Source organism: Dermochelys coriacea, chromosome 2, assembly GCF_009764565.3.
Source record: "Dermochelys coriacea isolate rDerCor1 chromosome 2, rDerCor1.pri.v4, whole genome shotgun sequence".
NCBI lineage: Eukaryota > Metazoa > Chordata > Testudines > Dermochelyidae > Dermochelys > Dermochelys coriacea.
The window spans coordinates 234,087,648-234,100,626 of record NC_050069.1 but is presented as its reverse complement, the minus strand read 5'-3'; the positions used below and the strand labels follow the sequence as shown (position 1 = coordinate 234,100,626).

The window sequence follows — 12,979 nt, the reverse complement described above, 5'->3', positions numbered from 1 at the left end:
CAAATGCCCCAATCAGTACTGGGGGCTCATTCTGCTTGACATCATACAAAGCTCAAAGATATGGCCCCTGCTTCAAAAAGCTTACAATCTAATATTTTAAGTGACAGACAAGGAGAGGAAGAGATAAAAACTGTATTTGCTTGTCATATAAAAATGTGCAATTTTAAAATTAGTAGACAAAATAAGTGCCAGCTACCTTCATCTGCCCATCAACTAAGCAATTAGATGATTTCTTAAAAGTGTGATGGCAGAAAGAAAAACTTTAGTGCACAGAAACAATGAAACCTAGCCTCCCACCAAATCAGATTTACTTGCCTTATTAGTATTGATGACAATTAACCATGCAAAGCAACTGTGCATCAGTGGGAGAACATATGCCTAAATTTTAATGCTCTTAAATTCTAGTCTATTATTTTAAAGTAAAGAGGTAGCAGGACACAAATAATTGGCCTGTTCAATGTAACAGAGCCAGTTTAATTCTGGATTTTTTTTTCTAGACAGCTATGCAAGCAGAGGAACTACATTTGACCATCACATTTGCAGATTTTAAGGGTTTGCTTTCATAACACACTTCTTATTGTTTACTTTGTGAACTTTGCAAGACTTTTAGTATACAGTTAATCAGTTTCCTCTACTTATGTGGGTCTTTTACACAATACAAGCAGGGACAAGGAAGAGATCACTTTGGAAAGTGTGACTGTAAAACCACAAAAATGGCCAGGAATACTCAGGTGCAGAGGTACTACCTGAAGCTAGTTTAACTTTTTTTAAAAAACTGTATTTCAAACTGATGGCGTCCAATTAACATGGAATTATAATAGAAAGTTCAACAAATAATGCTCAATAACATTGCTACTAAGCAATTTTGTAGTATTATTTAATAAACAAAGCACCTACCACTCTGGCTGCTCTTTCCTGAGATTCACACTTCCTGCAGAACCAAGGTCCGGTAGGTACTTGAACAATTCCATAGCAAGCTGTTTCAGACAAGATAAAATATTTTAGCAATCATAATACAGTACTACATTACAGTAATACTTTGCTCTATTATAAACTTTTTATCAGCAGAGCTTGAAGCACTTTACAGATGGTGTAAGTCTACTTCTATGTGTAAAACATGTTATGCCTAACACACTGTCAAAACTATCTCTCAAGCTAGTGATCAAGTACAAGCTAATTAACCTTTAAGTTTACGCAAAATACTTGTCCTGATTAAGTAAAACGAACTACAGTTTACTTTACATTGCGGAAAAAAAAATTATTCAGATATAATAGATGTTTTACTTGCAATATGTTTTGCTATTTAATTTAGGATAAAGAGATAGCTTTACAATAACAAAAATCTGTCATTTGTAGCAAGTAATATTTTTGAGAGAAAAGGTAATCATGCTAAAATAGAATATGGTTGGGAAAAAACTGTCACAAAAACCCAACATTTTAATTGCAATAAGATGACTTTTCCTGCACTTGAGTATTGCAGCAAGCATAAGGTATTCTGAAGACTAAATGTAGAAATAATATTTTGTCTGAAGAGGCAAGTGGAGCTACAAATATGATAAATCTGAACTGAAGAATATCAAAACTGGATTTAAAGCCACAATACATTCTAAGGCCGCAATCCCGGAAACATTATACTTATAAGTTACTTGCACACATAAGTAGTCCAATCAAGTTCAGAGTAAACTCTTGGCGGAAAGACCATTATATCCTGATTTTGAAAGCAGATCTGCACATGTGAATCCCTATTCCCATATGCAGGGTTTACTGACTACAGAAGGGCTCCACGTAGCTATAAAGGTCTGCCTGTCCAGATCACCATGCAGAATTGGGGTCTATATTTGTATGGTGTATAACAAAAGAGGGTCCTAATAGGACCTATTTATAGTTCAGATTTTAAATATACAGAACAGGAAACTCAAATTAACAGTTCTCATAGCATCATGAATTGTGTCCTCTTGGAATCTCAAGTACCGGTGCGTGTGCGCCTTCAAACATACAACAAAGTCAAATTATGTTTTCCACAGGAGCAATAATTTTGCATTTGACTTTCTACACTTAAGATCCCCAATGCTGTATGAACCCAGTGGTTTTGCATTTTGCTTAAAGTGTCAGATTTTTTTCAAATTCTAAATATGTAGTGAAGTAAAAAGTAATGATTAAAAAGACACCTGACAAGTTAACTGTAAACAATAAAGAGGAGGAGTGAAGGGGGATTTCGAACTAGTAAAGTACTCTAGAGTACTCTAAACGCCTTGAGCATTACACTTTAACTTAGAGGGAAAAAAACAGTACATGCAATATAAAACATAAACATTGTCTTCTGATATGCAAAACATGAAGTTTAAACCCCACAGAAAAAGTCCAACCACCTACTACATAAGTCTATCCATATTCAGGTAATAATGAATCAGTTATCAAATTGTCACCTGCACTATTCGTGCATTAAAAACTAAAACATATTGGTCAGCCCTTTTTTGATTTGTGTATGCTAAGGTTCTGTAATATAGCCGTAATAAAAAGGGAAAACATTTTGCTTTATTGTCCTACCATTAATTAAAATTGGCAAAGACAAGCACAAAGAGAGATACTCCCCCAAATAAAGAAATTCAGCATTGTGACTTGTTTGCATAGTCAACAAATATAAACTACAATGTTTGAAGTTTCAAAATATCATCAGAAGCAGTACAGCAAATCTGACAACCTTCCTGTTGAAGCCCTGTCTCAGCACATACAATTGGAAACTGGCAATAGACAGTGCAGAGGCACATAGCATATGGTATAAAGAAGTGAACGATGGGGCAATTCAGGGAGAGGGCTTGGCAAGGCAGGTCCAGATCCATCACAGTTAGGCAGCGTCTAAAGTGGCATATCTTACATTTCAAATTAGCGAAGTTCCAGATATATTTGTATCTGTATCTTGCACATCACTTCTGTGCATTAACAAATTAAAAGTTTATTGTTCAATACATGACTTCCTTATCCTTACACCTTTTTTATTGCTAGACAAAGTTTCTTCAAAGTTGTTAGGAGCACTTATCTTCTTAGAGGATTAAATCATTGGCAAGTTTTAAAGAAGCTTGTTTTGAACTAGACAAGAGTGAAAACTAAGTATCTGAGAAGTTTGATAAGAAAAAATTATGCCTGGATTTCACAGATAGCCAAATAATTTTAACTCAAACTTCGCAAAAAAGGAGATGTTTAATTCTTAGACTAATAAGTAGCATGAAAATATTCAGCTGCAAAAAGTATTTGGACAGTTATAAAGTCTGTTATAATGGAAGTGCCTCTTCTACCAGTTCCACAATGTCAACTGTCAAGATGTGCCCCATTTTTGTTAACATATACTCAAAATATATTACACCTGTGATACAGTAATTTTGCAACCACCACAATAGCATTTGACCTCAAAAACTTAAGAGTATCATCATCAGGTTATATTCCTGAAATTGCATTCTTCCTTCCATGTTTGGACTTGAATAAACACGGCTGCAATACAGTTATATCCAACTTAAGAGTCCCTGTCTATATTAGGGGCATTTTCCAAAACTTTCCCCGTATTGCTAACACTAGCTTAGCTTCACTGGCAATAGAGATGTTGAGAATCAACACAGAAGGGCTGATACCATCTTTTTCAACCCTATCATATGATCCCACTCAGAGGACCATATTTAAGACCCTAGGACTCCCAAGGTTACCAACACTTATGAAGCTGAACTAGTGTTAGCAAAGGTAAGATACGTACATTTTTTTAAAATTTACTCAGTTTGATATAAGTGACTGCCTTCTCCTTCTGAAAACAAATTCTATTTATGTTCTGGTCATTCTTTTCGTATTCTAAACCACATCAAAACAAAAACCCAAAATCCTGATGTAAGCATGACTATAGACAAACTGGGACACCTTTCAACATCAACTCCACTCTAAAGACAAGGCAACCCTGAATCAAAAACAGACTCATTACACAAGCTGCTCTTTAGCCTCCATTCACCTCGTGACACCAAGTTCTTTACAAGGGACAATTTCATTCCTTTGCAGTTCTATCTGGATTGCCCCCGCTTTCATTTTATGAACTGGGAGGTAAGTTTCACAAATACATTAGGTTAGATATACCTTGTAACAAACAATTTCAGGTATTCAGACTAATGATCTGGATATAAGACTTCAGCTTCTCCACTGTTCTAAACTTGTTCAACATATTAAAAAAACATCAGAGAACACAGCGTTTATTTTAGATGCAATCAGCTTCGTGTTGATGGAAAGAGAAACTACTAACCTCTATTACAGCTCCTTATTCTGCTTTTCATTTAGAAATTATGATCATTTTGTTGGTTTGGTGAAACTACTACTACAATCCAGTCTCTCCCCCTCCTCCCAAAGAAAAGGCAATGCAATGACAGCAGCAAAATAATCACATATATACACTGTGCACCACAGCCCCTGAGCTGGACACCAACCATTCTCTTTCTCCACTAATCCAACACATCTCACTCCAGTAAGTAATACCAGTCCCTCCGCTGCCAAAAATCACCACAACAGGAAGTCTCCATATCTCCCAGACACTATCAGCCAAATGACATTCAGGGAAGAAGCAACAAGAGATTGAGGTAATATATTTTATTGGACCAACTTCTGTTGCTAAGAGACAAGCATCTGAGCTTACACAGAGCTCTTCTTCCAGAAAAAGAGCTCTGTGTAAGCTTGCGAGCTTGTCGTCTCTTTCTCCAAGAGAAGGTGGTCCAGCAAAAGATATTACGTCGCCCCCCTTATCTCTCTAATACCCGGGAACCAACAGAGCTGCTACAACAACACTGCAAACTTTCAGGGAAAGAGGCAAGCAGAGGAGGCAATCATAACAGCCGAGTCTCCCTTTGCAGACTCCTCCCAGCCGCTCCGGTCCTGGCTTCCCTCAGACAGGTGTCTAATTAGGGAAGAGGAAATAGGGGTGGTCTATGGGGAGGGAAGGGCCACGGCAGCTGATATGGCAGGGGCAGGTATCCGGGGAACCCGAGGGAGGGAGGGAGCCGTTTTGGAAGGAAGAGGTACAAATTGCATTGGGTGGGGATGGAGGTGTGGGTGTGCAGGGAGAGCTGCGGGGGGCAGGGCTGGTTTCAGGAAGAAGCGGTAAAAGAAGCAGTGGGAAAGCGGGGTTGAGGGGAAGGTTGTGGGGACAGGGGAACGGTGGGCAGGTCAGGAAGGGGGGGCAGGGCACAGGGTGTGCGGCAGGGGAGGGTCGCAGGTAGGAGAGAGGTAGCCGGAGGCAGGAGAAAATCTACAGGCCGGGCCCGGGGGCGGGCACTCACTCACCTTGATGCACTGCGACACTGCAGCCGTGCCCGTCGCAGTAAACCAGCGGGTTCTCGGCCCAGCCCCTCTCGTCGGAGCACACGCAGCAGCCGCCGATCATCTCCTTCATGCTATTGGAGAACTCGCCCTCCAGTGACACAGGCAGCAGCAGCGGCTCGCTGGAGACCATCTAAGGGTTAAAAACACCGTCAACACCGCACACCGCAGCGCCCCTGCCTCTCTCCCCTCCCCCGGCCGGGGCTCCCCCTCAGGCACTCAGCCGCCACCGCCGCCGCCGCCACAGCAGTGATTTAGGACCCATGTCCGCGGGCGGAGTCTCTCCTCGCCCCCACCCGGGCTGTATCAGTCAGTCACGAACGCACACAGGGGCAGCACGCTGAGGACAGCAGTCTGCAGGCAGACAGGCAACCCAGCAAGGCCCGCGCGCAGGCGCGCTGTACCTCCCTGTGGAGAAGGCCGGGGTCCGGGCTACCTCGCGGTGCCTCATGGGCCGCCAGTGGAACGTGAGCAACGGCGGCGCTCTGACCCTCCAACGGTTCTAACCAATACCCAGACAGAGCGTGCGCGAGGCAGAGGCCGGCTCAGGGAAGGGAGGGGCCGCCCCCTCGCCAGCGCCTGTGCGATAGGGAGCGAGCGAGAGCGCGCGCGAGCCGGAAGACTCTAGCGTCTCTGCCACCTGATGTGCGAGCTGCCCGGGCCGGGCTGCGTGGCGGCGCTGCTCCAGCACACAGAGAGCGGCGGCTCGGGCCTGCCAGGGCCCCTGAGGGACCCCCTCCCCTCCCCTCCCCTCCCCGCGCCCGGCCGGCCCGCCTTCCCCTGACCATTGGAGCAAGGGCCCAACACACCACTGCCTGGCACGCCTAAGTCGGGTGTTATCCATGTTATCTGTGCAACGACCTGTGTGTAGCCGCAGGCCAGCCACCTTGCAGGCATGTGGGGATTTTTCAGATCTGCCTGTAAAATCTCATACTGGTGGGGCTGTGGCTAACCGGAGCCGTTTTATACCCCCATCGCCGTGACTGCTGCACTAATACATACATTCCCGCTCCACCGCCAAGCCCCCCCCCCCCAAAATCTTGTTACTATCTCGTTGGTGGCCTCCTAAGTATGACAGCAGGACTCATTCCTACCCATCCCACCCCCATCCACGCACTCTGTGCTCTCTTGTTTCTTCCCCCCTCAGTGTGACTAATGAACTAATACATGAAAATACAAATAATAAATGATCGTTATTAATTCTGGTCATTTGCCCCCCAAAAAACTTCTGTAATGTGGGTGCACTGCAGGTTGGCAGTCAGTGCCACACTGGGAAAGTGATGTTGAACAGAAGATATGACAGACGCCAGACGCTACAGGCCCTACACAAAAACAGTTCTTGAGCACAACTGTTCTCTAAATTTACTTAAAGGTAGTTTATTCCTTCCCAGATTTGTTTTGTTTTTAATGTAAATTCATTTTCTGTCTCTTTCAAAAAGTGGAGAGAAACTGTGGGGAAGGGGTGGTTGACGTGGTCAACAGAGAGAAAAATCCCAGGCTTTTCAATTCTCCATTGTAAGCAGGTATGGCTGTAGCAGAAGGAACTAATTGTGGTGGTGGTTGAGAGTGTAGAGAGATTAAACGCAGCCGTGCAAAATTCTGTTCCCTCACTTGCCCTAGGGCCAGTAATAATTTTCTTTCTTTTTTTCCCAGTAAAATATCACTGATTTATTTTCATTATCATGCTAAAGGGCAGACAAGCAGAATTTGTACATTGGCCTGGTACATTTTCATGATGATTTTGTAAGGCTGCCTTAGTAACATTTTGGAGTTTATTTAAATCAATGTTATTAAATTATATGTATTGTTCAAAGTGTTGTTACCTGTACCCAGAAATTCTGGGGTTGGATGTGTTTTATAAATTGATAAATAATAAAACCTTTGCACATATGCATGGTTTGTGAAGAGCAGCTGTGTGGAAGGGGAGGAGGGATGTGCACAACTCTCTAGCCCCTTGGGATATCTGAGTATGCAATGCAGTTTGTGTGCAGGATATCTTAGGTCAGGCTCTTTCTCTCCGACAAAGTTTTAAATGAAATTATTTAGATAGAGGAGGAAGAACTGGGGGGAGGGGAAAAGGAGTGGTGAAGGTCATTTCCTACATAGATAGGCCCTAGCTAAACATTTTGATTAACATAACAGGCCTATTTAAATCTGTAATCTTCTGAAAATTCCTTCAAAAGCATATATAGTCATGTATAGAAATTAGAATTTTGTTCTTAAGAAGAAGGTGCCATAAAAGTTTGGGAATTTAATATAGTTCAGCTTGTGTAAAATCACCCAGTGTCTTCCCTTCAAAACAAAAGAACTATAACAGTTAGAATAAAAGTCAGAATGTAGAACTGTTTATATTACATGACATATTGACAAGACCATTTTGATTGCTTTTTGGGCTTGTAAAATAATCTGAAAATTGCAGGTGCACACCAACTATTTTTCTTGGGAATAAAGGAATTCATATCCTGAAGTTCTAAAAAGCCACAAATTATTTGATACAATGTCAGAGATACAGTGTCCGAGGCCTTCTTCATTCCTGTCAGGACAATGACATCTAATTTAAACAGCATCCCCAATTATTTTGTTAATCCTGACAACATAAAATCATGGTATAAAAGCAATTTTTTCTTAATGTCCCTGATAGGTAATATTAGAAAATAAATATCTATGTATTTTATGATAATATAGTAAACATACTGTGGTTTTGGGAATTAACATATCCATGCTTGAAAAACATATATTCCAACTAAAAATTAGAAACAATGTTTTCTCCTAGTCTGTTAGCAATTTGGAAGGCTTTCCTAATAAGGTAACTGTATTTTAAAGATACTAATTTTGTAATTTATTCATTTAAAAATAAGTGTTACAATTCATAGATCTTTCTCCATGTAATATTAGTTATCTTAAGATTTGGCCCTTCATAAAACTGAAAGCTGTCACAAAAGAAAATCATAATGCAACAACTGTCAAAGATTTCACCAAGAATATATTTTGTAAAAATTTCACACATTTCAAATAAAAGCATATTTTATATCTATCTGTACAGTACATTAACACAATGTAATGCCACTTCACTATTGATCAATCTGAAACTTTCCTTCTGTAAAAATGCAGTCAAACTTTGATACTCTAAATTATTTAATAAAAAATTGCTTATTTTTAATTGATTGTAGTTTAGTTCCTTTGATGGAATGAACATTTGATAGGCTGAAAGAGACTCCATGATCACTACCTTATGGCAGTGTGTAATATTTGATGGCAAAATTTAGATAACCTCTAGATAGTTCTGTAAAACAATCATTTGGAGGAGACCTTTGAAATGCAAAAGAGAAGAAATGCATTACCACAAAATAAGTACTGCAAGTAGTGTGCCTGTAACAAACTATGGGATCAGAAAGTAAAATCTTGTAACATATTTTTATGAGTCTAGTGATGAATAAGCACTGACATGATACAGAGGGGTGATTTTCTTTTGGAAAAAGAAGTCAGTCCTTAAAGTGATTTATACACATATATGTGGGATTATAATAATTAAAAAGGAAAATAATTAAATGAATATGAATTAATCATTTAAAATTTAACTTGTGTGCAAAGGGTAGATACAATTGTTTTACTAAGAGGTGTCTACAAAACATGAAATTTAACATAGTAAAATGATGAGGAAAAGGGTACAATATAAGATGATACATTTTTCTGTATTATTTTTATATTTTAAATGTCTCAAATAATTTGTTTATTTTTATCCACAGAGGTGAATGGGAATTGTACTTACAAACTGGCAATTCTTTTTATAAAGGTTTAAGATATTATTCAAGAAAACGTTAAACAGTTTATTCAGTGATTAAATGTATTTTTGTGCAGCAAAAAGACACACTGACAAAAAAGAGAAAAATACTTACATTTTTGATTACCGTTTAGCAATTTCCTGTAACAGTTCTAAAATATCATTTTAGAACATTTTCTGTAAATCTTGCTAAACATTCTTAAGGTATACAAGAACACATCTTGTGCTTGCTCAGTGAAAGAAGGGCCTTTCTTGTTTAATCATTTAATTGACAGAAATACAACATATTAAAAATTAAATCAGGTGCAATATTCCGAAGATTCCTTAGATATAAAAAATTGAGGAATAGCACACAAAGCAAAGAAATGCCTTCATCCCATATGCTATTTTCAAAAACAAGAGATAAATTTAGGAGTTGTGTTTCTGGACTTCTGGGTAGGAGAATTGGCTTCTTTATAGAAAGTAAGTCTTTCCTAGACATTTTAGACTGTATTTTTTAATTGAGCCTATATTCAAAGAGCTTTCATCTTTACCTGTGTGCAAAGGGATGTGATGTACAACAAAACGCATATAATTAAAAAGAAGAATAATTACAATAACCTGACATTCAATAGGTAGGTTACTGTTGTTCATATTTTTCTATTTAAAATACATCAGGAGTTTCGTTTGCCTTCTGTTTATATGTGTTAACATCATAAATAGCCTTAATCAAAATAGATGTTAATCATGGCTATTTGCTTATTCCTAGGAAAGAAGCAGCAAAACGGTCACTCTACACATTGTAGAGAGTATGTGACTTGCGTTCTGACCTTTGCACAGAGTGTGTTTTAAATGGCAGATTGGCTTGGATCCAACAAATTTAGCCATGTTCAATTATGAGAGACATAGCATATCTATGAAATCCATATTAAAAATATGTATCTAGTCTTTGCTGTATGTTTGCTCATAAGTTATACCACTAAAAAGTATAGTTTTCTAATTTCTTCAATACATGAATACCGATTATCAAATCAGTACATGTTATTCTACCAGTACATTTTTTTTAATAATTAAAATGTTTTTAATATTAATTCACCTCTTATCTTGTGGGTTGTATCTTATACAGTTATAGATTATACAAGTATAGGTAATAATATCTAAGACTGTATCTGATGTATGTGCTGAATATTACGCCTACTCATTTATTGTGCTATTGCCATTTCTGTGACCATAAGTACAGTTTTTAACATTTCAGAATGGCAGTATTATTTCACTGTTCCTTTAAAACTACTGTTTAAAAGCATTAATGTTATTGTTTTTAATTGCACTATCACCTTTGGAGACTTCTGGCAAATTCTATTTAACTAGCAACAATGAACGAAATAGGTTGTTTTCAAGTACTGCTTCTGTTACTAATGTTGACATTTAAATGTTAATTCTAGACTGAGGTTTACTGTAAACATGAAGCAAGTGTTTTTCCTTGAATGAACAATCTTAAACCAAAATTCCAAGTTAAGGAATTGTAACAGAATATTTTTAAGCATGGTGCTTAGTCCTTCTAAAAGATTTAATATTTCCTAAGTGATATCAATTAAAGATTTTAATTTAGCAATGAATTTATAATTCTCTACATTAAAAGTGTATTTAAATGTTAACCACATTGTTATATGAGTCAGGTCAAAATAATAATTACAGTATATTACAAAAGAACCTGAAATAAACTTCCAGCAAACCGTACTGAATATTAATGCTGTGCTAATCCTTGAAAAGCTGGGTTAGTAAACTCTGGAATTTAGATATGTGATTTAATGCAATGCACAGCTTTTCTTTAGATAAGACTAATATCCACTGTAAAGTTTGGGATTTTTTGTGATGTACTTATTTATTGGATTTTTTAGTAAGTGCATTTACATAGTCATCCCAAAAACAAATTTTAAATTGTCTTTATGCATGCATATCTCTGTGTAGAATTTCTTAAATTAGCATTTTTCTACTAAAGCAATATCTTATATTTTTATTTTTTGTGTTATGATTGGTAGTGTAATTTTAATATCATGGGTCACATTTCCTTTATTTCCACTTAAGAGTTACATTTATATTATAATTAATACAAGAAATGACATGCTGAGTTTCTAATCAAGTGTCTGATATAAAGCTATTTTAAGATGGATGTGTATAAAGTAAATCCATATATGCAGTTTAAAGATAATGGGGTGGGAAAGAGAAAAATTGGTTTTGTTATATACTAAAGCAACTTCGAGTAAATGAACCACATTTGTGGGCTGTATAAATGATATTAGCCTAGTTTACCAAGTACCATTTGGACAAAACAATGTTACTTTTTTATTTAAAGTGTTTTCTTCTCAATAAGGGGCCATCACCTCCCAATCTCAAAAACACGCCCAAGAATATGTTAATTAATTGTATTGTGTCCCTGAAATAAAGAGGTTGCCAAATACAATTAAAAACAGCCTATCGATCAATGAGCTATGTTCCCACTGCTAGTTGCTAAAAGTCATTTCGATTTTGAATTTGTAGATGCACACACATTTCTTCTATGTATGGGGTTTTATCATTAAAAACTTTCTGATAACAAGTGTAACGTGACCACATAGGGTGTATCTTGGGAAGCTTAACATTCCTAGCGAATTAAGCGCGCAAGCCTCAGAACACTTTTTGTCAATCTTACTATGGTACTTCAGAGTAGGAATGTGGGTAATTTTTATATTATGGCACTTCCCCAATTAAAAACAACAACAATGATCCTTTGTGAAAAGAGGACTATATTAAATACGTCAACATATTCCATACAAGACAAGTACAATGTAAAGAACATCGAAGAGTGGCCAGAATGGTGTTCCTCTGACTATTTTAAAATCTTTTTCTTTCAACGAGATCATTTTGAATCAACAATATGCAGTGTATATTAACTAAAACAATATGATCGCACGTAATTTCATTTTAAATTACATTTTCTCAAGTTGTGTTCACATTTTGAAAATTACCAAACAGCATTTGAGAGTAAACACGTTTCACCTGAGAAAATAATTAGAGCCCTTAAATATTTGAAGCCAATTTAAATTAGCAGTTTTTTCTTGTGAAATATTATTTTCATCTTAAACCTTCAAATGATTTTTAAGACTTCTACCATCTAAATATAATTGTTCTTTATTAAACGATTGAGTCCCACAAAAGACTGCAAGTTTACAAAGAGCGAAGGGAAAAGAACAGCGAAAACAAGTTCTGGATATACTTTTAAACAACTTAAACGCGACTGCAAAGTTAAACGGCTACATTTCCAAGCAGGGGAGAAAAATCAGTTGTTAGCATCTAGCTGACAATAATTCCTGTTTATAAACATCTGTTAATTTCGTCGTCTTGTAGTTAAAAACTTTTGTCAAATGTTAGTTTCGTGGTGGTGTGAAAATGCAATACGGAATAAGACGTCAATTCCAATTTGCTAAAATAAAATTTCAAGCCCAGTGAAACAATTTACTGCAACCAATCGCTCTTTTTTTGGTAGAAGGAATTTGTGCAAGACTACTTAAAGATTTCTCCAGAAATTATCCTTCCTCCTAATAAATATATGAGACCCCCCACTGCTTAATTTTCCTCAGTAAAGCGAAATGCGCAAAGCTTATTTTTGCTTTAAAGAATAGGGCACTTGTTGGAAATTTTCTTTCATATCAAGTTAGTTAACTGTTTTGATGTAACGTAGAGTGAAAAGCTCAGGTCTGAATGGAGGGCTGAAATCATTTATTTTTAAACAAGTTTTTGAAAATCATTAAAGCAAAGAATACTTTTCATGAAAAGCACTAATTATTTTTTTTAATCTGAACAAACCCGCAGCTAACATTTGAAGAAATCGCTGGTTTCACT

The 12,979-nt window shown here is 37.4% G+C and overlaps 1 protein-coding gene across 17 annotated transcripts in view; it reads right to left on the bottom strand.

Moving 5' to 3' along the window:
- MLLT10 (MLLT10 histone lysine methyltransferase DOT1L cofactor) overlaps positions 1-12,979 on the bottom strand; it is a 232,649-nt gene that overhangs the window by 214,935 nt on the left and 4,735 nt on the right. For 3 of the 17 annotated variants that reach the window (XM_043509421.1, XM_043509424.1, XM_043509428.1), the window contains exons 1-3: positions 5,669-5,759; positions 5,305-5,473; positions 898-977 (exon numbers count right to left, since the gene is read on the bottom strand). In XM_043509421.1, the coding sequence (XP_043365356.1) occupies positions 898-977; positions 5,305-5,473 (249 nt within the window). In that variant the 5' untranslated portion in view covers positions 5,669-5,759. Of the gene's footprint in view, positions 1-897; positions 978-5,304; positions 5,956-12,979 lie in introns of those variants that run through there. The other 14 variants (XM_043509430.1, XM_043509431.1, XM_043509433.1 and 11 more) reach the window with 9 other exon arrangements.